At 38.7% G+C, this 25,441-nt stretch overlaps 1 protein-coding gene across 1 annotated transcript in view; it reads right to left on the bottom strand.

Annotated features, from left to right (window-relative positions):
- The window catches only part of HERC1 (HECT and RLD domain containing E3 ubiquitin protein ligase family member 1), a 214,249-nt gene that overhangs the window by 66,557 nt on the left and 122,251 nt on the right, over positions 1–25,441 (bottom strand). The window contains exons 31-46 of the mRNA XM_077829256.1: positions 23,054–23,209; positions 22,750–22,856; positions 22,381–22,491; positions 21,263–21,439; positions 18,093–18,332; positions 17,788–17,871; positions 16,698–17,218; positions 13,434–14,209; positions 12,048–12,246; positions 10,797–10,957; positions 8,925–9,041; positions 8,504–8,735; positions 7,072–7,196; positions 6,595–6,815; positions 4,649–4,917; positions 3,981–4,033 (exon numbers count right to left, since the gene is read on the bottom strand). Coding sequence (XP_077685382.1) covers positions 3,981–4,033; positions 4,649–4,917; positions 6,595–6,815; positions 7,072–7,196; positions 8,504–8,735; positions 8,925–9,041; positions 10,797–10,957; positions 12,048–12,246; positions 13,434–14,209; positions 16,698–17,218; positions 17,788–17,871; positions 18,093–18,332; positions 21,263–21,439; positions 22,381–22,491; positions 22,750–22,856; positions 23,054–23,209 — 3,549 coding nt within the window. The remainder of the gene's footprint in view (positions 1–3,980; positions 4,034–4,648; positions 4,918–6,594; positions 6,816–7,071; positions 7,197–8,503; positions 8,736–8,924; positions 9,042–10,796; positions 10,958–12,047; positions 12,247–13,433; positions 14,210–16,697; positions 17,219–17,787; positions 17,872–18,092; positions 18,333–21,262; positions 21,440–22,380; positions 22,492–22,749; positions 22,857–23,053; positions 23,210–25,441) is intronic.

The following is a 25,441-nucleotide window of genomic DNA, read 5'->3' as shown; positions in this document are numbered from 1 at the left end:
TCTGATGAATTGTTGCGGCACCAGAAGGCTTGATACCGAAGCTGGAGACACACTCTGGCTGGGAATCAGAGGCAGTACTGTCGGTACCGTAGGCTTGCTGCATTGTATTGGTGTGACATATGGCGCCATTGCACGGCTTGGTGCCTGGGTTTTTGTAGGCTTCCCCGGTGCCGAGCGAGGAGGCTTAGTTTTGTTCTGTGTGCCTCCATAAGAGCTAGACCGCACAGGGTCTTTAGCTCCTCAGGATGTCTCGGTACCGGCTGGTCCCGGTGCCTCATGGTCTGACTCTCTCAGTGCCGTCGGTACCAGGGAAAATTCTGCAGTCGGAAATGGCTTTTAATGAGGCAAGTCTCGCTGTGGTGAAGAGTGAAACCGCTTTTTTGTGGCTTTTTTAGGAGCAGGGTCCTTAGTAACTGTTTTTGAGAATATCCCCGTCAGAGGCAGCTGTAGGCAAGTGCTGGCCAGGACGTGTCCTGGACTCAGGGTCAGAGGCTGGACTGAGGGATTTCTCCATCATGAGAAGTTTCAACTGGAGATCCCTAGCCTTCCTTGTCCTAGCTGTCAGTTTTTTGCAGTGAGGACACTTTTGAGTTATGTGTGTTTCTCCAAGGCTACAAACACACTGCGCGTGGCCGTCTGAGACTAGTATGGGAAGTCTGCAGGTGAGACAGCATTTGAAACCTGGAGAGCCAGGCATGTCTGAGAGGCTATGCTGGAGACTGAATGGGGTAGTCCTATTCTAATTCCTATCTTGGTAGGCAACTGCCTGCCAGAGGCAGGGGAAAAAGGGGAAAAAATCCTCTCTTCTCTTTTTTTTTTGGTAAATGGGAAAGACATTTTAGAGAGAAATTAATAAAGAAAAGGTACTAGTTGGAAAAAACTAAAATAATAAGAAAGAGCTAAAGCTGTTGAGGGCACTGCTGTTGTTCCAACCAAAGCCAAGGGTGGTAGAGAAGGAACTGTGCGATGGTTGGCTGTGTGCATGGGGTAACCCCTCAGAGAGGCGTAAGATGGCTGCTGCGCATGCGACCAACTGGGGCACTGTTACTACAAATCTCTGATTAGAAGCACAGGGCGCCAAGACACCTAAAGCTGAGCACCCACAGGGACACTCCTCCAAGAAGAACCAGCAGATTTAGTGCCAGAAGATTCCAAATGCTGCAGTTAGTGGAAAGCCTACACCAAGAGTTGGGTTTTAAATAATGCAATAAAAATTTCCAGACTCATGCTCAGATATATATTCAAAGGGAGTGAGTTCCAGAGGCAGTCACTGGGAATGCCTTGCCCTCGTATTCATTACAAAGTATTATGAATGTGGTTGTGGGCTTTGTGCAGTTATAGGGACATGTTTTCTCTTTTCCCTTTTCAGGGGATATATATAAATATATAAAAAGAATAATTTTAAAGTATGATTTTAGTGATAGAAAAGACTGATCATTTCACTCTGGGATTGTCAGAGAAGTCAATTAACGTGCTACTGCCCTCCTCCACCTTTGTCACTCACCTTGTGGAATGGAAACATGCTAATTTACACACCCAGAGAACTCAGCACCTAGTAGAAGCTGAATCTGCCCCTGGGTGCTGGTCTTGGAAGATGCACATGAGCTTCCCCAGACCCTGCTCCAAGGCTCTTCCCTTTAAGGCTAAAAGGACTGAGCTCAGGGAGCACATGACAGGTGACTGCAAGTTGCAAGCAGCACGTGCTATAATAGAGACAACCTCCCGTTAGAAGAGAGAGACCCAGGACCAGGGAAGGACCTGGGTGGGACTCTCCAAAGGAGCCAAGAAGTGGGTCTTAAGTGGTCTTTGTGAGAGAGGTCCCTGAAGAGGGATGGGGACAGAAGTGTAAGGAGCTGAACAGGATGGAATAATCTGTAGAAATCACTTCTAGGATCTGAGCTGATGAGCTCCCAGGAAGGAAGGAAATGGGAGAGATGATCCCCATACGGGTGAGGGGGGGCCAGGTGCAGTGTATGATCTGGGGTAGACAGTTTGTGACTCTCAACCAATGGGTCAAAACAGGCATTTTGAGGATGTCACCGACTGAGAGGTTGCTAAGAAGAGGGCGTAAGTCTGGGCTTTTGCCTCGGGCAGTGGGGAGGGGTTCAGCTGGTCTGATAGTGGACTGTGCAACACTGGTGAGATGTCTGCGATTTGCTATATTTTCTTTTCGTTGCAGCTGTACAGATGTCGAAAGACTGTAGTGTTACCCAGGAGTCTGTAAGAGAATGAAGGGACCCATCCACGGAATCACTAAACAACTTAGGCCCCTCAAAGGGAAGATCCTTGACAGTTTTTTGTGCTTCCTGGAGGAGGCCAGAAGACTGCAGCCAGGAAGCTCAATGCATGAATACTGTCATAGTCATGGAATATGAAGCTGTGTCAGCAGCATCAAGTGAGGCCTGGAGAGACCCCTTGGAAACTGCCTGGCCTTCCATAACGAGGACCTGAAATTGTTCTCTCTCCTCCTGGGGCAGATGTTCAATAAAAGATGAGAGTTCTGAATAGACTGTGAAGTCATATTTTGCTATCAGGGCTTGATAACTAGCTACTCTGAACTGCAAGGAGGCTGAGGAGTAGCTCTTGTGGCCCAGAAGGTTGAACTGCTTTAGCTCCTTATCGGATGGTATTGAATGGGATCAGTGTTACCTTTTCTGTTTGTTAACAGCTGCAACAACCAGAGAGAGAGAGGAGAGGAGAGTGGAAGGAAAAATATACTCCGAGCCTCTTGATGGGATGGGATGTAGGACCTTTTGTCAGCTCATTTACAAGGGAATGGGACAGTAGCTGGGGTTTGCTACATTGTGCATGCCAGGTTAAGCAGAGCATCGTTGATGGGCAAGGTCTGCTACCCTTTTTATAAGGTCTTGGAAAGCCTTAAAAGTCATCAGCGTAAGAAAACTGGAGAGTCATGGCAGCCTCATATGGTAAGGAGGAGGACTTATGATAAGGTGGAGTTTCTTACTCTTCTGTTGGTTCTTTCTCTGAGAGATGTATCTGTGGGGCAGGGCCTTAGGCCATCAGTTAAAGCTCCTGACAAGTCCTCTTTTGAGAGGGTACCCTGTAAAAAGGGTTGCCATAAGGAGCCCACAGGTTCCACTAAGCCCACTGGTGTGCGGCATAAGGGAAAGAGGCAGGACTCCAAGGTTGACCTTGCCAGCATAGTCAGGTGTGCTTCCTCCTAAGAGCCTCCCTTTCAGTGGTAACCTCAAAGGAAGAAGGCTGGAAGGGGGAGGAACCTTGTACAGATTGTTTCTGAGTCAAATGAGGTATCATCCCCTGCATCCGCTTGGGGGAGGAGGGGTAAGTAGTGCCAGTACCCAGGTATCAGATCAGCACCAGGCCCCTGGAAGAAACCTGTACTTGCATCGGTACAGATATCTGAAAGAGAGGATGGTGAGGCAGTGCCAAAGAATGTTGTATCACTACCAGCTAGAAGTAAAGCTCAGTACCCTCAAAGAGGCTGCATGGAGACTGTGTTGGTAGCAGTGGACGAGTCACCAAAGATGAATATGGATGGCAAGTAGGCTCTTGGAGGTATGCTGGTACCAGTGCAGAGTACTGGTGATTTGGGCTCTTTAAGGATTTGCAGGTCTTCATGAGATAGGAGCCTGGACTGTACCAGGGACTCTGGATTGGGTTCCTCAGGTGTCAGAATGTCAGGTCATACTGAAGACTGTACCAAAGTGTAATGAGTACAGCATTTGCTTCAGGCTACAGAAGACAGTAACAATGAGGACTGCACCTTGGCTCTGGACTTGGGAGGCCCTAAGCCCAGTGCTCGTGCCGCTCTAGACAGCTTCTCAGTATGCAACATGGTCTTCTTAGCTGGTACCCTGGATACAGTAATAGAGGGAATGAGAGCCTCAGTGGCACCAATATTGGGATGTGAGGTAGGCACGGACTTGTGTACACTGCTGACAAAAATCTCATTTCATAAAAGTAACATGTATCTTCAAAAATTCAGAGTAAAGAAATACCTTCATAGACACTGTCTTGCTTGCCTATTAAATCAGGAGCCTGGCCTTTGTACCTGCACCAAACAACAAGAATATTTTATTAAGAGCATACTAAGTAAAAAAAGTCTCAAAAGAACAACAGTATACACATATTTATATTTAAAAATAGAACTATATTACAGTTAGGTAATATGTAAAATGTTTTCTGAGGATTGCTACTCAGGAACAATAGTCTATATTTAATAAAAGGCCTGTTAAGAGTGGGAGCCTTATACGTACATCCTTCAAAAAAATCCATTTTGTGATATTGAAAGAAGGATCCAGTGCTAGTATTCCTAAAAAATATTGTAATAGCTTCATTTTTAAAGCTGCTGGGCCGATCAAACTACTTACTTGTTTCTTAGTAAAATGAATTTAACAGGGCTTGAATCTAGGCTCCAAGGAGTTGTTTATTATATGTATTTTGGAAAATTATTAAAAGATGAAAGGATTTAATTTTCCCTTTCCACAAAAGGTGTGATCATAGAAAGATTTTTAATCTCAGTTACCACCAACAATACTGGTACAAACTGTAAAGCTGGCAAATCAACGCTTCTTAAGATACATACATTGATGGACGTTTTCAATTTTCCCTCCTAATGAAATTTCCCAAACCTAATGAAACCTCCCACCACAATTTTCTTCTGTACCTTTCTGATGTTGATGTCTTGGATTTACTTTTCAAGGCCAAATATTTCTCTCTGCAGCTGCCACACAACAGGTAGTATGGATTTCCACTTCCACATTCACCACCGAACCATCCATCCACATAGGAACCATTGCTACGATAGCCTTGTCGATTTGCACTACGGCCACAACCAGGGTGATTTCTTTTCATGTGTTGATTGAAGCTGACAACACTGGATTCACACAGTTCACAAACTACCACTTCTTCTCTGTCTTCAGACTCACAAACATGCTGTATAATATAATTTTCATATGAAATTACTAGATATAGAATAATTATGCTCATAAGAGTACTTCTATTTTTGTTAAGTGTTTTTTTCTATCTATGTCTGTTAAGCATGCATGACAATATTTGTGCTGTAGGTTTTACTTAGAAGCAGACCAGAGATGGCTAAGTTATTGTGTGTGGGGGAAGGTGGCAGGTGTCTTTCCCTTTTTGATTATAGTACAAAGTACAGAAAGGATGATTTAAAAAAAAAAGGGGGGGGAAGGAAATCTGTCCCAATCGGTCACATTATTAGAATTTCTGTCTCTAAACTCCTTACAACCCAGTCCTCAAGAATCATTCTGCTTCAGCCCACCAAAGACTATATGAGTTATTAATTTCTTCCTTAAAACTTGGCAAAGTCTAGATACAGAACGGAAAACATTTAACAGCTTTTCAGACTGCTGGCTACTACATTCAGCGAGTGACACTGATTAATGCTCAAGTCAACACATACTGTACACCAAGGTGTCTGAATTTGGAACTCACTGATCTAAGATGGCAATTCTACCACAAGCTGGTACTACTGTCAAGAATCTCTATTTAAACAGACTTACTAGGAACTTAAATTCACATGGCCAAATTTTCAAATTCTGCCTTTGAAACTGCACATGCAAATATGTTCATATTGTCTGAATGTGCAAATCAGGTAACGGCGTGTTACAAAACCCCCCACAAGTTTCGACTGAGCGTACTAATTTGTGAAATCAGCCAACAAAGCTGCATACACAACGTTTAAGGAAGCTGCAGTTATTAAATTTACCAATCCCATTTTAATTATAGGGAACACTGAAAATACCACAATAAAGACAAATACTGTTTGTGAGATAGTAATAATAACTTTTTAACAGAACCCACTGTAACATGCATAACAACACTGAACACAGTCATACTAAGATAACAAGCCTAATTCACCTGTAAATTACATTGCTGTAAATCAGGACTAACTCCACTGAAGTCAATGGAGTTACACAGTGACAGGAGAATCGAGCCAACCGTATCAACTTTTGCAAAACCTAGATGTAGTAATACTATTATAGGTCACTGTCACAAAAAAACCAGCCTCTCAATCCTCTTCATATGACTACAATGAAGGAAAAAAAGCTAGTCTGAACTAATGGTTCCCTCTAAATACAGAAAAAAAAACTTTCATTGCTATAAAGAAGATACAACTGAATGATGAATGGGAACTTTATTCCATTTCACTGGACAGTGTCTCCTATCAGTTTCACTTGTTTGCTTTGTTTGTTCTAACTGAAGAATGGTTAGCAATTGTTTTATTCTTATACTGCTTTACCCCACATAAATTTAGCAATCTAGTACAGGTGTTTGTTTTCTAAAATTGGATGTCATGATCAAAATAATTTAGCTAATGTAGCTTATCCCTTTTCTTAGGGAAGAAACTAATGAAGTTTGTGCAGATGAACACAGCAAGAATCAAACGAATAAATTAGTTATGTACTGCTGTCTTCTCATTAAACTGAGGCGACAGACATCAAAGTAGCTTTAAGCACCATTATGGTTTAGAAACTCATTATGTCCAAGCAGAAAACTATTAATGCAATGTGTTATTTTAATTTTAAAATATGATTGTGCAAAAAGCAGTAAGTAAGTCAAAGCAGCCCCAGCTGCAGTCACACACACCCAGGTAGGCCAATCCAATACCTCTGGGATCCACATTCCCAGAATATCATTATCAGTGGCCAGATCCTGTCCAAACATTGCTTCCATTGCTTCATCATCAAGGTCAATTTCTAACTCTTCATCCAAGTTGAAGTCATATAAGGCTCCTGGATCTTGCTGCAAAGATATTCCCTCTCTCCGACTCTGATTTCTGTGAGCCTGTACTGAGCGGTATAATCCCGCTCAAATCAAAGAGAAAACATTCTTTACTTTGCATATAATTAAAAAGATAACCTATTCAAAAGCTTTTAAAAAATACTACTAGTAAAATTAATATTATTTATTCATTACTGTATAAAAGAAATTAAGCTAAATATATACTTAAATATATACAAACAGGATTTATATTTTTAAAGTTCCATATTAGATGCTAAATACCTTCTTCTCACAAATTTACCAAATGAACAAAAGATATTCGAACCATTTTAGTGCACTTACCAGCACGTGCTAGCAACGTTCGGGCAGCTAAGTCAAATTTGTGTCTCCTTGTTACTGCTGACCGACCTCTTGATGGGGGTCCACTTCCAGAAGCAGCATTCTCTGCATGATCTATATTATCAGGACTGGGAAAACAAACAGATAAGCCAAAAAACATTTAGCATGGATCTTACAAAAAAAAAAAAAAAGTGAAAACACTGATGGTAGTAAATTCAATTCTCTCCCTCCAAAAAAGGAACTTCAGAAATTTATCATCTTGTGTCTGTGCATATTTATACTATAACCCCCATTAATAGTGAGGAGTTGCATGCAGGTGTTACATCAGCAAAGGAACCCAAGAAGGCTGATGTGTCTTCCTTCACTTACTCTGTGGGGCCTAGATATTGCAGAAACCGCAGAAAAGTATTCATTTTACATTTTGCACACTACTATAGAATGAACGGGGAAACAACAGAAATATCAACATCTGTTTATCTCCTCAATCACTCTCCCTTTTCGACAAAAGTAAGGATATATATATGGAAAAGTAATCTTTAAATGTGTGACTCCTAAAATTTATTCTTCACCTGAAGTTAAGTCTCTGTGACATCATAATTATCTCTAGAACCAGTAATTGTGACACGCAGGGTCAAATATCTAATCAGGATTAAGCAACCAAACGCGATAAACTCTGAGACAAAATGACACTGTTTTCACACAAACAATACTTCCTAATAAAAATCTGAATGGCCTAAGATTTATGACACAGGCACAATTGTTTCTATATAAAATGTTTTTCCCCTCACAATTTGCAGTATCTACTTTTTAAAGGACAGAATTGTTCTTATGAGATAAATATCAATATAAAACAAAACACTATTCTTTCCTTTCTAGAGAACAGAGTTTAAATCTGCCTGAGGTCAAGAATGTGATTAAGATTATTGGCTTTAGTTTAGTTCCTGATTGATGTATCTCTTCATCATAAAGTCAGCACTTAATTTAGCATAATCAGCACAACTGAAAGTGCTTTTGACTGACAGGTATTAACACTATCCCTCCCCTCAGGAGTGGGCCATAACTTAAAAAGGAAGTGAAAGTAAGGAATGCAGTCGCATTATAAAGCTCAATGAGAAAACGTGCACAAGCTCTGCATTTTAAAAAAATTAATAAACTAAATATCCAATGAAATTTCTTTTCATTGTAGTCAGACCATTAATATCATATGGTTTAATTATCTTGGAGGGGAATATATTCAGTTTACTTTTTTCTTAATAAACACAATACTGTAAACAAACGTATACAAAAACTAATTTACTGACAACTCCACTTCTACACATATACAACTTTAGAAAATTAATTCATAGTGGTATTTTGGAGTCTTCTTCTGTCAACTATCAAATTGCTGAAATAGCAGCAGCAGGATTTATGCAATCAGAAAAGAACTACATTTTACCTTTCACTGAAACCTTCCTCCATTTCAGTGGCATCAGCTGAAGGGATATCTCCTGGGGATTGTAAATAACATTGGTCATTAGATTTTCCACTGCTTCCAGAAACTATTGTCCCATGATGTGAATCTGCAGTTCCTTCTGACTGGGGCTCTTCATCTTCTTCATTCCCAGGATGCTCTATCATCCACATGGCCAGTACTGTGATATTCTGAGCATCCGCTTCTCCTCTTGCACCTGAAAAGAAAAAATCTTACCTCATAATTTTATATCACTGTTGATGAAAAAAATCCATTTACTCTTTCCATAATTCGCCATGCATTTGTGAGTTCAAAGCTTATAGCATACAGTGTTCCATTAAAAAAACCTGTTTCTTATTAAACTGTGTTTTCAAGTGTAATAGGTATTATTCAACAAACAGATCACCTGTGGCTTCCATAGCTTTTGCAATTTGCCTGAGAGAGAATCCCATTTCTAACAATGGAACAGCAATGGCAGGTGGAGGAGGAGAAGTTGAAAGCCGACTACTTGGATCTGACAAAGCTAAGAGAAAAAGAAAAAAGTTAACCAATGGTTGCATAAGTTATCGATATTCTTTTGCCTTTCTTCGGTCTTTTGCATTTTATTAGGCTTCTTTAACCATTTATTCCAATATTAGTTGATGATTAAGAATTAAAGAAAATTTGTTCCCTGAGAACTTTCCTTCTAACATCTTCACTAATTTGCAGCTCTGGATCATCTCCTTTCCATAATAAAACCAGAGAGAGTTCCTCTTCCTTTAATTGGCCAGATGATGGTTTCCAAGACTAGGTAAACATTTACTTGATCCATTAAGGTCAATGCAATTTCAACTTTTTGAATTAAATTTATTTCTTTACATCCAGTTGAAACCCTACCACGCTACTCTTAGATGGACTGGACTAAGTTCAGCTTGGTTGTACTTGGTTCAGAGGATCAACAACCTTCAGGAGATCACACCAAGATATTTTGCCATAATTAGCAGCTAGACACACTTGCATAGCTGCTGAGGATACTTCAAAGTCTCTTTGAAGGGTGTGTTCTCTATTCCTGTAACAGAGTCTTTCAAAAGAAAAAAAAATCACCAACGGAGAAGGATTATTATATCCTTGAAAAGGCCAACATCTCTCCAAGAACTGCTGCCCCAGAGCTTAGAAGAAAAAAAAAGATTTACACATTACTTGCCATAAAGGTGAGGATTAATGTCTGAAAGCACTAAAGTAGCAAGAGAATTTGCTGCCACCTAATCCTAATACTGGAGGCAAAGCATCTGGAAAGAAAAAAAATGAGGCAGTCTAGTGGCTGAGCAGGCAAGTTGCTAAGCAACAGTCTGAGTTGCCAAACATAACACTGCAGAAAGGAGACAACCAGAACTGTGGATTAATAAAGATGTTATGAAGAAGGAAAACATAAATTGTATACCTCTATCCTGCCTCATTCTGGAATCTGAAAAAAGTCTCTCCCCCTCAACACTGAACATCAATTCTAGAGGAGAGATGTTGATTTAGTTTTCATGTTAGTCACTCAAACATATGAGCTGACTTTTTCTTATTATATTATTATTACTACATTATAAGGTGAACATTTTACTGAGTGATGTCAATGTTAACTCTGACATCAGCAGGAGTAGGGATTTACTGATGCAATATAGAAATTCTAATAATGGTGCTTCCAACTGGATATCATCATTCCCCAGATAAGAGGAAAATAGTCAGAAAAAATGGTGCTATTTAATTACTCTATTCAGTTTCAACTTTTTATGTATTACTCAAAATAGAAGCTTGCCCCTGTAGCTCACAGGCAGGATTAACTAGAGAGACTGTATTTCAGAAATATACAGTAATGATGGATATCAGAAAACAAATCAATTCATTCTAGTGTTATAAGTGATATATTCTAGGTTGTGATGGATCACTCTTGAAGTTTGTTCTGTTAAGCAACTCTGTAAGCAAAGACCAAAAAGAAACTAAAATAATATTCTAGAGTTATTTATCATAGTTAATAATACCACCTGTTCATTCTTGTACATGGCTACCAGTATGCAATCTATTCAGCCACTTATAAGCACCAATTTTAACTTTTTTTTCCCTAGCAGTCAGTTGCTGGCTTTTAGTACTAAGATCTCTACCATAAGATTTTAGTTATGACATGCACACTTAAATTTTATCAAAATGTAGACTTCAAATTAGTTAATGATGCCTTAAAAGCCTACACTGAACATACTTAAATTTAGGAAACTCCTATATTTCCTACTAAGTTATTTGTTGCTTACAAGTATACCTGTACGATTGGCAGGTCTTGTGGACTGGGAATCAGGAGAGGTCAGACTTTGCCTCCTTCCCACTTCATCAGAAGGAGATGTTGGTAAGGAGGATATTGGAGGAGTTTGTGCACGTCGTGTTGGAAGTACTGTGGTGGTTGGGTAACTTGAGAACATTTGCCTTTCAAAAAAGGAAAAATGTATTTAAACTACACTACATCTCCACACTGTGGAAGTCTTGCACTATGCCTACCATCAGCTAGTACTAACCTAGTTAGAGAGAGGGTGGGCACTTAAAGGTAGCCCATGCTACCTTGACAGCAGAACCCAGTGCAGTTTCATATAAGGTTAGGGGGCATTATTCTGGTGGGAAGGGCTCTGCAGGGACAACACAATCCCTACATGCTGTGGCAGGGCAGCTCAGTTTGCAGCGTGCCTCTGCACAACAGCACACAGGAGTGGGTAGAGGCAGGATATGGGCTAGACTAGGAGATTCATCATCAGAAGTACTCTTCCTTCCAATTTCCCAGAACATCTGCTCAGTGTCCAAGCCAGCTATGCTGACCAGAGGATATGTCCTTTAGGAGCTGAATGTTCCAGAATGTGAGGCCTCCCACTATACTAGTCCTCTGTTCCTAGCTGCCTCAAAACAGCCCCTAAAGAGTCCTAAGAAGAGGGAAGATCGGTATGGATCTGCAGAAGCAATTACTCAAAACTGAATTCCATTTAATGAAAAGAAGCTTTCCTTCTTCATCATGAATTGCAGATCTACCCTGTAGGAGATTAACTAGGAGTATCTCACTATGACAACTGAGGAGACTTTCAATACATAGTAGGGTCTGAAGGAAAACTCTCTTGAATCAAAGCCTAATCTAGCTCCAGAATCAACAGTAATTAATTAAAATTTTAAGTGTTGGCAGCCTTTTAAAAAACAACCCAACAAACAAAAACCAGGACATGAGGAAGGGTATGAGGAAGGATATAGGGAAGGTATTTTTAATAGCTTCCAGTTCTGGAACATTAAGATCCTAAGTGTACAAGTGCCGCTGAGCAGCTTTACTACTACTAAAAGTCCAGCGTTTTCTGAGATACGGTGAGAGACATATAGCCTATCTCTGTAGAAACAATTCATGATGGAGAATGAAAGTAACAGAAATTTGAAAAAGCCACCCAACAGGACAAAGACACTAAGTAGTAGTATATCAAAACGACCCACTTGAGCTAGGAGAAAATGTACTTTTTTTTTTTTTTTTTAAAGTCAAGCACTCTACCTAAGAAGACTAAGAGGCATAACTCCAGGTGATTCTGAAGCTGGCACTGTTTCAGTATCTGTTACTGGGGTAGTAGCAGTAGTAGTATCCTCCAGAGAGCTGCTCATGAAAGATGTAGTACTAGAAGCAGAAGGACTGGTAGTAACTGGTGTTTGGGCCTGCTGAGCTTGTTCACTTTCTTCTGCTTGCTGGTCTACTTCTGCAATGCAAAAAGGATGTTACAGGAACATTAAGATAATGCTACAGAATGAACAAGTGGCTCTACCTAGCCTTAAATTTTGTGTAGTGGTGTTTATAAATATACACACATCCACATGCACAGTTCACAAAAATATTTCTGCCCAATATCCTGCTGACTAAGGAAAATATGGTCGGTCAACTCATGTTATTCTCATAATGATGAAAAGTAGTTGATAAACAAGTTTTTTTTAAAGATGGCTAGAGAGGAGAGCAAAAGCTCCTTTCTTCATTAGATCTTATTATAGATGCTAAACTACAGCAGTTAGATTGTAACTTTCCCTTTTGTCTGAGAGATCAGGTTTAAGAGATTAAGACACGTAATCTCTGGTGTGGAAACAGTTATTTACAAAAAATACTATGTAAAATAAACCGTATAGTTTCCTGCAGCAAAAGAATCTAGACTATTTACGAAGTTTCTACATCTGAGCCAGTTGGATCTTTGCCATTTTTCATTTATTTGTTCTTTTATAAATAAAACAAAGAGGTTCAAAATCTGCTATTTAATTGGCTATGACTGGGAAAGTGTGACAAGTAGCTTCCCTGAAGTTCCGACAATCTCATACTACATGTATACAGGGATTCTAAGACTAAGAGCAACACTATTTGTATTATCTTCTTGTCTCTTCAAAGTCAGCATCACATCAGCTAATTCCAAAAAACTCTGCTCACTGAGAGTTTAAACATTATTGGTGGATTATGTTCAACACATTTATTCTTCATCTGCACTGACTACAACCATGGTCAGCCATGCTAAAATCAGGTAGACCTGTGTCACAATATAATACAGAAAGGGAGAATCTATCTTTCAAAGTTGGGTATAAACACAAAATATAAATCTATTTTTTTCTCACTACAGTGATGTGCATTCCTCCTGCATATAGCTCTGAAAGTGTACCCTAAATATCAATCTCTATTTTAATAAGCTATGCAAATGAAGGGGGGGGTGTGAATCACCAATGTCCATAAATTCTACAGAATTGATAGGATTTGCTACCATCCTTAATTTTGTTGGTTTGGATTACCACAAGTGTCAATCGCTGCAGAAATATAAGCCTATATGTTATCTATGTCCATATTCTAGGTAATTTTAAGTTAACTCTAATTAACTTTAGAAATCTATATATTATCATAACTTTAAAAAAGTACCTTGTTTAATTTTGCCACCAAACTGGTCTTCCAACAGCCCGTGAACCACTAACTTGTAGATCATGGCTTGTGCTCGTTCCAAATCTGCTAGTCCTAGAGCTCTCTTTATTGGTGAACGCATGACTGCCCTTTTCACCATGTGTCGCATCAGGAACTGCAATGCAGCACGCATTTCAACATCTTCATGAACAACTGGAGAACTAGCACAATCAGAATTGTGACCATTTTCTGCAAGGACTTTTGGTATCAGTAGTAACTCAGCATATTTACTACAACTAAGAAGAGCACTAAGTGATTTCATAGCACCAAGGTAAAGATAGGATAACTGTACTGCTCTGATTTCTGACTGTACTACATCATGATTTCTTGGTATGTGTTCATGATTCTTTCTTTTTCCTTCTATGGGTTGATGCTGGGACTCCATACCTAGTAGTGTTGGTTCTAAAGAGAAGGAAGCTATTTCGTTTTCTGACTTGGAACATGTAGTGATAGGTCCTTTGATATCATCAGCACTTATTAGTGATCGCATATCTGATCCAGCATCCCCCTCTGTTTTCTGTTCAATGTCCCCTTTATCTTCAGTCTCATGTCTGTGTTTTTTCTCATGTCTCTTCGCACTTTGTTTTCCTGTGTCTTCATGAATACCAGTCAGATAGGTAAGGTCCAGCAACACAGTAGCTGTCAGTCCACGGAATCTTGCAACATCAAAAGGCAGTGGTTCACAGGGCTCCAGATTATACAGTGGAGTATCACTAGGCGACCAAAAAGTTGGGAAGCTTTAATAAAGATCAGAATGACACAGGAAGAAGCAAGTGAGGGATAGACAAGAGGAAAGTACAGGAAATAATGTAGGCAAAATAAGACGTAAAATATACTTAATAAAATAATTTAAATGAACAGACAGTCTAAAAATTAAATGTAAACAAGGGAAAGAAATGAGGTTATGATCAGAAAACGGGGATATATGATACTCAACACAAAGGCAGTGAGACATGCACACATTTTCAACAATGAATGTTAATTTCCAAAAACTTCATATAATCCATCACTTAGGTAATGACAAGTTTCTACTGCATTATTTTAAATGTTTTAAAGACATTTACAATATAATTTCTTATAATTATCATTTAAGCGTCTGGTAATTGGTTTGAGCGAAATTTTATCTTTAGTTTATGAAGGACACACAGGCAAAGATTTAACCATGAAAACTTCTGAACTTTTGCAATATTAACTTAAAGCTGTTGCCAATGTTTTATCAATTTCACTCTGCTACTTGTCTTTTTATTGCCAAGATGCACAAAAACGATAACCAGAAGCAAAAGCGTCACTAGCAATGCAGGGAGCAATTCCATCACTGAATATGAGTCTATCAGTTTCTTTTTTAAATAGGTCAACAACATCCATTCCTGCATCCTAACAATGACCATTCAGCTGAGGCATACCATGTATGTAAGAGCTCCTACCCCTGGTGACAGACCTTTATATTAAATATTGCCATACGAGTCTCTGCCTCCATCATAAACAGGGCAAACAGAAGAAACCTGCAGGCATATATTTTCCACACATCCCGCAGATTTACAATTCAGAATCTTCCCTACAGTTTTTGATATCCTCAATATTTTCTTCAGCATTTAGACTTTCTCAATTTTTTTTTTTTTTTAAAAGCAGGCTTCCGTTTCTAACCCTTCTAGAGATTAAAACATTCTAAACAATAACCATTACAAGTGTTGTGTTATGGAGACCTTGTCTATATATTAATGAATATCACACCGGCTTAAATAGATTTTAAAATTGGTACAATCCCCTTCTGTGGACTCACTCAAATCTGCTTACATCTCATTTAATTTGGTAACCGAATTAAGTGAAATTGATTTAGTTAAATTGGCACAACTTTTGTGTATGCACATGGCATTAGTCTGCAGACAGGCTAACACAACAGTTCTAAGAGGTGTGAACAGCCACCATTCATCTCAAAGAAGAATTAAACTTTAAAAATTTAATTATGCCCAGAGTCAAAAGAAATCAGTGGTGATGAATTTATTTAGAAGACTGGAAATCAAGCTATCTCCAAGAAACTATGAATATAGGGAAATCTAATTTTCTGCAGAGAACACTCAGCCAATTCACAAACAAATATAGGAAAGCAAGAAGAGTCCATGAAGTTCTCCTCACAGAATTTTCTTCAGATGTGCCTCCCATAGATGGAGACACTCGAGGGTCTGTAAAGAAGGCAGAGGTGCAGTCACCCAGCCCTGCAGATTCATAGGATCTGCTGGAAAGGAAACTCCCAGTTTGATGAAGAGATAAATGTAGTGTTAGTTCTTTAGCCATTGACGGCAGACCAGAGCATAAGTAAATGCTGCTTCAAAGCAGCATTAACTTAGATGTGGCTATCCACCACTTTGAGAAGGGAGAATCATCCCACCTGCTGGCCTTGAATCCTCAAGACCCATGGAGCAATTTCCACAGAGACCCAAGCAGGAGAGGACAATGTAGCAGAGCTATCACTTCCCAATTCTGATAAACCAAAACAGAGTTTCCCACCACTTGCAGAGGCAACCTAGCTCATTATTTAAAGCAAAAAATGCAAGCTAGTCAATAAAAGTTTGTGTCCAAGAAGTTGTAATAAAAATTCAGAAAGATAACATATTAATAAGCCTATATATATAAGTTTCAAACATAAGCAACACTTATGTCAAATGTAGCTCACAAGCATGTGGATGTCCTCAAATTAGGAAATTTAGAGTCAAAACTCAGTTTAAAAACTACCATATCATGTAGATGAATTCCAGTTTCCAAATGACAATTATATACTGGATATACAAGACAGATATTTTATTTCTCTAAATTCAAAGTTCAACTGAGTTGTTTTTCAAACCAGAATTCTTGAAAGTTGATTTAACGAGCTAAATGCCCAAGCATCTACTTTAAACTTAAAAGTTACTAAAAAAGGAGGACTTGTGGCACCTTAGAGACTAACAAATTTATTTGAGCATAAGCTTTCGTGAGCTACAGCTCACTTCATCGGATGCTGTAGCTCACGAAAGCTTATGCTCAAATAAATTAGTTAGTCTCTAAGGTGCCACAAGTCCTCCTCTTCTTTTTGCGGATACAGACTAACACGGCTGCTACTCTGAAACCTGTCATTAAAAGTTACTAGTGACTGAAAATTCATGTTTCAGATGTAAAATGTATGTTACTTAGGAAGTTTTCTAAGCACTAAAAATTGCTAATTAGTTCAAAGAATAACTGAACGCACTATACCTGATAGTAATCTCTGCTTCATCCCACTGGACCTTAGCAGACGTACTGCCCTCTTTGACTACTCCAAGTAAGGTGGCATGACGCCCAGTTTGCTTGTGTACACATCGGCCTCCAACTCTAAGACCAGCATCAACTCCACCAATTACTGCAAGCACAGGCCACACCTCTACACAGAGAGTCTTAAGCTGAAGCTCCGGGAGGTCAGCAAGACCATGTCTACTGTGTTTATTTTTCTCCTCTTCTTTATTCTCTTTCTCCTCTCTCATGTCATTCTCATCTCGGCTTTGGACCGAACGACTTTTCTTCAGTTTTTGACCTGCTTCTTTAAGGCACATTTTGATTTTGTGCAGCCGTTCCATCATTTTCTTATTGATGCAGTGTGTCCAACGGTCTGCACGATGAAGAATGCGGATAAGTTGGATAGTGGCCTCTGCGAGCACTGCAGCAACAGGACTACAGATAGGGTCACCAGGTAGCAAATCTCTTGGTGTGCCACGCATCTGCATATCACAAATTTTCACCTTAGTGTTTAAAAGAAAAAATAAAAAATCAAAGTTATGCTCTCAACTTGTGTTTATAAAGCTTATTCTAATTCCATAGTCTTTCCAGCTGAATTGAAAACTCTAACATTTTTGTCTTTTTGTGTCTATCTCCAGTGAAATGCACGATCATATTTTCTTGGTATTGAAGAGAAAACTCACCTGCACCTTTACAACAAACTCCAATAGAACTGTGAAATGCAAGAACTAAATAAATTCATGGCTTCTAAGAAAAGAACTGTAGGTAGTCCAAAATATTCCTAATACTGGAATTTGTTCCAATTCTACTGACAGACATCTGGGTACAGGATTCAGAGTCTTGTAGGACAAAGTACAGGTCTATCAATAGATTGTAAAATGTAGGAATTTAACTAAGGTCTACAACATATTTTTCTGGTAGTGTACAAAATTCATACAGCATAATGAACAATCAGTGGAGTTCTTTCCATAGACCAGCTAAAAAGCAGTCAACATTTCCATATAGTAGGACAAGAAGCAAAAAATAATCCTGTATGACCTCTTACTGTTATGCAGATATAAATTTCAGTTACCTTTTCTCCTGGGTTACTGCTATAGAACATTACACAAGGGTATAATTCTGCTGCATCCACATCTTCAAAAGCTAGTTTGGGCTCCTAGTTAAAAAATAAGACAAGGAATAGAAACTTTTAAAACAACAGGTTTTTAGAACTAGACAAATTTTAAATAATTATTTTTACCTCTTTATAATCTTTACAAGTAATAAAACTAACTTTTTTGTGGTTTTAGAATCATGTGTAAGTTACTGAATGTTCACAGTCAAAGTTACAACAGGAAAATATTAAAGAAAAAAGAAACACAGAAAACAGTTAAATACCTCTCCATTTTTACCAAAGGAAATGGTTCTAGCTTCCATATCTAATACACATGTGATGAAGTCTCCTTGGGTAAAACTGGACAGAGTCAAAGTCTGTTCCCCATTATGATATAGGTTACCACTGTAGGCTCTATACAGCCACATATCTGAGGTAGTGCGATGGTTAAAGTCATGTACTGGCCAGCGAGACACTCCTACGCATGTGCCTTCATTGCCTCGATTTTCCTTCACAATATAGAACTAGAAGGATTAAAAAAAAATTAATACCATGGCATAATTCAACATTCCAGTATAATACTGAGCATAGGAATTATTATATTCAAGGAGTGAGGAGAATATACCCTTAGTATAAGAATTTAAGGAGAGTTTTAAATATGTTACATGTAAAATAGCAAAATTTTCATAAATTAATACCTTTAACACATTGGTTGAACACACTTTTCTTGCCTCAAAAATTATATTTTTCCAACTACAAGGTCAGTTTCTAACGAGTGATTTATCCTGGTCTACTAGCAACCATTAGTACTGAGTATTTGGGCACCAACAGATGTCTCAAAAGTTCATGTTAACTTTTCCAGACATAAACCAAATTCCGGCGCACTTTCAATTTAAGAAGTATATATGTACCTTACAAGTTAGGAGGTAAGATATAGTTGAAGTGATGTTAGTCAGCAAAATAAATTAGTTTCACTCATGTTTAAAGTGAATGATTTATCCAGAAAAGCACAAGCTACAATATACTATCCTCAGAGAGAAAGGATACAGAAACAAAACAAAACAAAAAATATAACTCCATATGTAACTAGGTTTGTAACAGAACTACTCTGGATGATTTGTTAGAGAATTACCTTGTCTAACTGATAAGTGTCATTTACCCATGAGAAAATGTATGCATTCTCTGAGTGGAGAAATTCAAATCTACATAGGCTGGCGACTAATATTCCCTTCAAACGGCAGTGCAGCCTTATTTGTCGAAAACAGAATCTACGCAGTGCATTTGCATTAGCCTACATATATCTGTAAAATCTAGTGAAAGTGTGTGTGGAGGCCTACACAATAAATTTTCGTAACTGATTTAGTAAAGCTTTGTCTTTCTCATCCAAAAGCTGGCAGAGCTTCTTCTGACATAGACCTTGACCTGGGTAAGACAGGGCAGGCCTTGAGCAATCATCTTTGGCCAACATGTTTTGGCTTTCTCCCTTTTTTTTGTCCATTCAAAATTAATGAGAAAAGTAATCAGTTTGTTTCTTTTTAAAGCTAGTTCTATTTACATAGGATTTTATGGCTCATCCAATATTAAGAAAGAGGAGGCATCTATCAGTCTTGTTGAAGAGGACAAATCCTTCATAGGGAAAATCAGTAGGCACTGATGAACAGAAGGTGGCACAATATGGAGGACAACCTAGTGATAAACTAAGTTTAGAGAGCCTGTATACAAGGGCTGTTAATCTCAGACATCTGACAATTATCACGAGAATGTGTGATAAGGATTAAAAACAGATGGACACTTGAAAGAGGTTCATTAGGAGGAGCGCAGAGAGAGAGGATTCAGAACCAGGATTTTAGCCAAAATGCTAAATGGGCCAGGTTAGCACAGCCACTGCCACTAATTGGGCCCAGTGTCAAAGGTACAGATTCCGAGACCTGATTGCTTACATGGTGTGTGTTGTTCTATTGATTTCAAAATGGACTATTTGCAGATTAAAGTACTCCTAATTATGAGCAACACTACTATTATCTGGCCCAATGTGTATAAAGAAAGGCATCATGCAAGTATTTTGGTAACAAATCAGTCCCTTCCAAATGTCTTGAGATGGATCTTAGACTAAGATGAGAGAAATTCAGTATTCAACAGTCTGCAGGTGGCATACAGCTGGTTAACAGGCAGGAAGAACAGAAGAATTCATAGGATCTTCGGGCAGCAGTTAGCAGCAGCGGAACTCAGTTTGGGGACAGCATGTCTTCTGAGTTGGCAACCTCTTTTGTTGAAGATATTTGAGAGAAGAGTGAAACAAAAATCAGGTGCACTCCACCTGATACCAGGATGCCACTGATTAGCATCATCCTGTGTGTTCACACAATTAACAGAATGCAAATTAAATCTAGCTCTTTTGAACGGTGTGGAGGGGAAAACTTCAAAGGGTTAGTAAAATTAAGCATAAGAGGTAAAACTACAAGGGTGAATTTTAGACTGGTTAGGAACTTGATCCTGGAAACAGACCTTTGAAATGCAAGGATAAAGTCAGTTCATACTGAGAGAGGTAATTGTGGCCTAAGATGTCTAGGGCAGTAAAAAGGTTCTTCTGAAATGCAGAGTATGAAGAATAATTTATGCTATTGACTGACACATTATCAAATAGAAGAATGACACCAGAGACTGGGGTAAGGATATTGGAGAGAGTACACTGACTGATGGGCCCAGACTGGATTTTAACAGATCATTTTCTTCTATGTGCAGGTGATTTTTAGACAAGATTTTGGCAAGAGCAAAGAATGGATAATCCAACTTTGCTGTGGCTGCCACAAAGGTCTTCACTATCAGAGAAGATACATCTTGGAGAAAGGGAATAGATCCACATTCCAAATCCCAAAATCTAGCCTTACTCCAAAATACAATTTCAAAACATTTGGTCTAATTACCCTAAAAATGGGATTTATAGAAGACAGTTTTGCAAAAAAAAGCCATGAAAATTTACTAGGCCAGATACAAGATCTACTCCCCCTTTTACCATGATGATTGATAATAAATAACAAATTAATTCATCCTTCCCCACTGCTCCCCCCACCCCACAAAAAAAAAAAGAACTAAAAAAATTACTTGCAATGGGGAAAGAGAATTTTGCAAGTCTGTTTTAAACTTATGACTTTTATACTGACTGTGGATTTAAAAGGAAACTACCATCAACAATGAAAAAAACAAAGGACTTCACAGCCACGTTCTTGGTTTGAAGCAGCAACTAAGAGATCTGCTCCAGTGACACCATAAACAGGAGCACTCAAAATACAGCATTGTGCAGTTTATTTTAGATAGAGAATAGTCCTTAAATCACTAGGTTTTGCTTCTTCTGTAGTACAGTATGTTCTTGAATATTTATTTATAAAAAAGTATTTTTCTGAAGCAAAGAAAGAACTGAAGACAGAATTAAAATAATGCGTTTAATTCCATATACCTTCCACTGATAACACCCAGAAGTGACTCCTGTGGATGCTAGTCCATATCCTTTACCTCCACTGCCATGAGTTAAAATCTGCCCATTCTCTACTATGCAGCATTGAGCTTTCTCAGGATCAAAGGACACTTCCTGTATAGGAAGATTCTCATCCTCTTCTTCAGTTTCTCCCTGCTTCTATCAGAAATGGAACAAAATAAATACCTCAAATTATGACAGGTTTCAGAGTAACAGCCGTGTTAGTCTGTATTCGCAAAAAGAAAAGGAGTATTTGTGGCACCTTAGAGACTAACCAATTTATTTGAGCATGAGCTTTCGTGAGCTACAGCTCACTTCATCGGATGTATACCGTGGAAACTGCAGAACACATTATATACACACACAGAGACCATGAAACAATACCTCCTCCCACCCCACTGTCCTGCTGGTAATAGCTTATCTAAAGTGATCATCAAGTTGGGCCATTTCCAGCACAAATCCAGGTTCTCTCACCCTCCGCCCCCACCCACACAAACTCACTCTCCTGCTGGTAATAGCCCATCCAAAGTGACCACTCTCTTCACAATGTGTATGATAATCAAGGTGGGCCATTTCCTGCACAAATCCAGGTTCTCTCACTCCCTCACCCCCCTCCAAAAACCACTTTGGATAAGCTATTACCAGCAGGAGAGTGACTTTGCGTGTGTGGTTTTTGGAGGGGGGTGAGGGAGTGAGAGAACCTGGATTTGTGCAGGAAATGGCCCACCTTGATTATCATACACATTGTGAAGAGAGTGGTCACTTTGGATGGGCTATTACCAGCAGGAGAGTGAGTTTGTGGGGGGGGGGAGGGGCGGAGGGTGAGAAAACCTGGATTTGTGCTGGAAATGGCCCAACTTGATGATCACTTTAGATAAGCTATTACCAGCAGGACAGTGGGGTGGGAGGAGGTATTGTTTCATGGTCTCTGTGTGTATATAATGTCTTCTGCAGTTTCCACGGTATGCATCCGATGAAGTGAGCTGTAGCTCACGAAAGCTCATGCTCAAATAAATTGGTTAGTCTCTAAAGGTGCCACAAGTACACCTCAAATTATATAACCCAGAAGTATCTAATGAAAATTTAAAAAGAACTATTACCTGCAGCTTCATTTCTTGTTCTCTCTCTTTTATTTGAATTGCATATTTAGCCTGAGCGATCGGTGTCTCCCACATGCAGTCAGACAGAAGTGAGAACAATCGTTCAACAACCTGTTGTATGTATTAGAGCATACTTCAGATCACTTTAATCCCAAACTTGTAAAAACAAATAATAGGTTTAAACCATTTTGGTCTATTTTGTAACTAGTTTAAGATCCGTAGTGATCATTCCTAGATAAGTAAATACATTGAGCATCGGGTGGCCAAAATTCTGAAAATCTAACAAGCACGGCTTAATTTAAATTTTTATTGTATGAGATTTGCTGCAGAAAACAACAACTTAAAAAGTTTATTTAAAAATATATAAACCTGAGCCATCTGATCATCTTCAACACCAGATTCACAAGCAGGCAACACAGCTTCTAGTACATGAAGTGCAAGCAGTCTGGTCCTTAGGTTGCCCACTAGGGGTACTCCTTCAAGAGGAAAAGTATGTTACTGACAACCACTAAAACACGTTGAGTAAAACTACAATAATGATTACAATCATAAATTTACTAAAATCAATTAATTTTTTTAACTGAGTGCTGAATAAGTGTAACGTATGTTAGAAACAGCACACACATACATATACATACAGACACAGAGAGAATCCATTTTGAATAGATCATACCTGAACAACACTTTTGAGATGCAATATTAAGAAGCACCTCTGTCCATTTGGGAGAAGCCATTTTTGACTGAATGGCTTTTGAAGAAACAACTCTTCGCAGAAAGACTAAAAAGTCTCCCAGGTGCAGTTCTGCTGCATGTTGCTTTCGGAGTGCAGCTGAAGAGTAAAATAAAGTTATTGCTAAAAATTCTAAGCAATGAATTGATTGATATATCTGCGGTAAACAACCTACATATACACAATATTTAGGTCATGAAAAATGTCAGAAAATTCACAGACACTCAGTTGGGGTTCCAGGCTTACTTTGTTTTTGAGAACAGTAAGAGCTCACAACAGAATGCCACCAACTTTGGCTATCCTGTAAGACTGTAAAACGTGCATCAGCATGCATCTGGCAGATCATAACTACAGTAGAACCTCAGAGTTACAAACACCTCGGGAATGGAGGTTGTTCGTAATGGAAACGTTCGGAACTCTGAACAAAACATTATGGTTGTTCTTTCAAAAGTTTACAACTGAACATTGACTTAATACAGCTTTTAAACGTTACTATGCAGAAGAAAAATGCTGTTTTCCCCTTCATTTTTTTTTAAAGTAGTTTACATTTTACCCAGTACTATATTTGCCTTTTACTTTTGGTCTCTACTGCTGCCCATGTACTTCTGGTTCCAAATGAGGTGTGTGGTTGACTGGTCAGTTCGTAATTCTGGTGTTCGTAACTCTGAGGTTCTACTGAACTCAAAATCAGCCACACATGCCTTATGGAACACAAAGAGACTATTTTAAAAAAAATAAATTAGGTATACAGCTATATGCAAGTTTACCATAACTGCACAGAGTACTTGGCATATAGATGACCATAATCAGCTATGTGCAAACAATGGCACACCTACCTTACTTAAAAATCAGGCACAAAAATTTTAGTATTTGCAAGTTGTCTGTAGCAGTTTAATTTTCTGGACATTTTATATTAAGGGTATATTCACAAAGTGTTTATAAATGATTAATAAGTGTTTTAAGAATGTTAGACTCTTGAGTAGAAGGTGTTATGGATGGTTTTAAGATTATTAGCAATCTATTGACCAATTGGATTCTATAACAATCTGTAATAATTGATTAGCTATTTATTAGCCATTTATAAATGTAGCCATACATCAAATGTAATCAGTTGTCTTAGAGGCTCTTTTTTCCCTTTTAAATGGATTTTTGATCCAAAACACTAAGCCCTCCTTTGTTTCCTGTCTTTTTCCGAAGTTGATACTACTATCTTAACTAGTTGGTGACTTTTAAAAATGAAAACATTAAAATTGTTAAAACACACCCAACAGTACTAGCCCATGCTATGAATCTATCAGGTACAAAACTACTACTTAAAAAAACAAACTCCTGTGACTAGTCATATGACCTAACACCAGGGATTTGGAGCAATCAAATTTTTGAATTGCTCCACTCCGGCACCGATAGTGACTGCTCCAGCTCCGCTCCCCGACTCAAATTAATTTTTAACTAAATAAAAAAGTGCATACTGTAATTCTGAAAAAACATTTTTATTCAGACTTTTAAAACAAATTTAAATGTCATCAACAATTATACAAACTAGAATCATTCCTAATTCATTCTGTAAAAAATTATTGCAGCAATCAAGTCGTCTTTCATAGCCTGCCGCAAATCATTTAAAATTAACTTTAAAGCCGAAAACAGTTGCTCTACACTAGCTTGAGTTGTTGGCATACTCGAAGCAATTCTATAGGCAGCCTGAATGTGGTGTGAGTAGCTGTGAATGGCCTCAAACACAGACAACTTTTAGCCTACCAATAGTCTCCATCGCCTCACAATCTTCCCGAAAGTTTCTCTCGAATAATGCTTCATTATAATTATGAATCGCAGAAACTCGTCTGCATCTTTGTTGTTTATCCAATTCCTTTTCGAAGGCGTCATCGTCTCCATTTCCCTGTGATGACTGAAGACGGGATGGACGCTCGAACAAGTTCAGAGTGGAGACGGACGTTTGAGAACAGCCCGCTATTTCTGAAGGATGTGAACTTTCCAAAACCGCAAATTCGATTGTTAATGACTCCTTTTGTTGTGTTTCATTTTCTTCAACCTCTTTTGCCGAGTTCAAATGTAGCAATAGATTTTGTTTTTCAAGTCGTCGAGCAATATCAAGGAGCCCTTCCTTTGCCATTGGTATGTCTCTTGAGGTAAGAAGAATCTGATACCGTGGGTCAACATAAACTCCAACAGTGAAATGAATATTGTCAAAAAGTTTCTCTTAGCGTTTCTGCGTGGAAGATAGAATTCCTTCTGCAATTTATCCCCCATTTTCTTGCAAGAATTTTGACAATTTTCGCCATTCCTTTATTAAAACTCCCGGGGTTACATCGACAA

This window comes from Eretmochelys imbricata, chromosome 10 (assembly GCF_965152235.1).
Source record: "Eretmochelys imbricata isolate rEreImb1 chromosome 10, rEreImb1.hap1, whole genome shotgun sequence".
Lineage (NCBI taxonomy): Eukaryota > Metazoa > Chordata > Testudines > Cheloniidae > Eretmochelys > Eretmochelys imbricata.
Note: the sequence above shows the minus strand (reverse complement) of the source record. Positions and strands in the feature narration are given on the sequence as shown.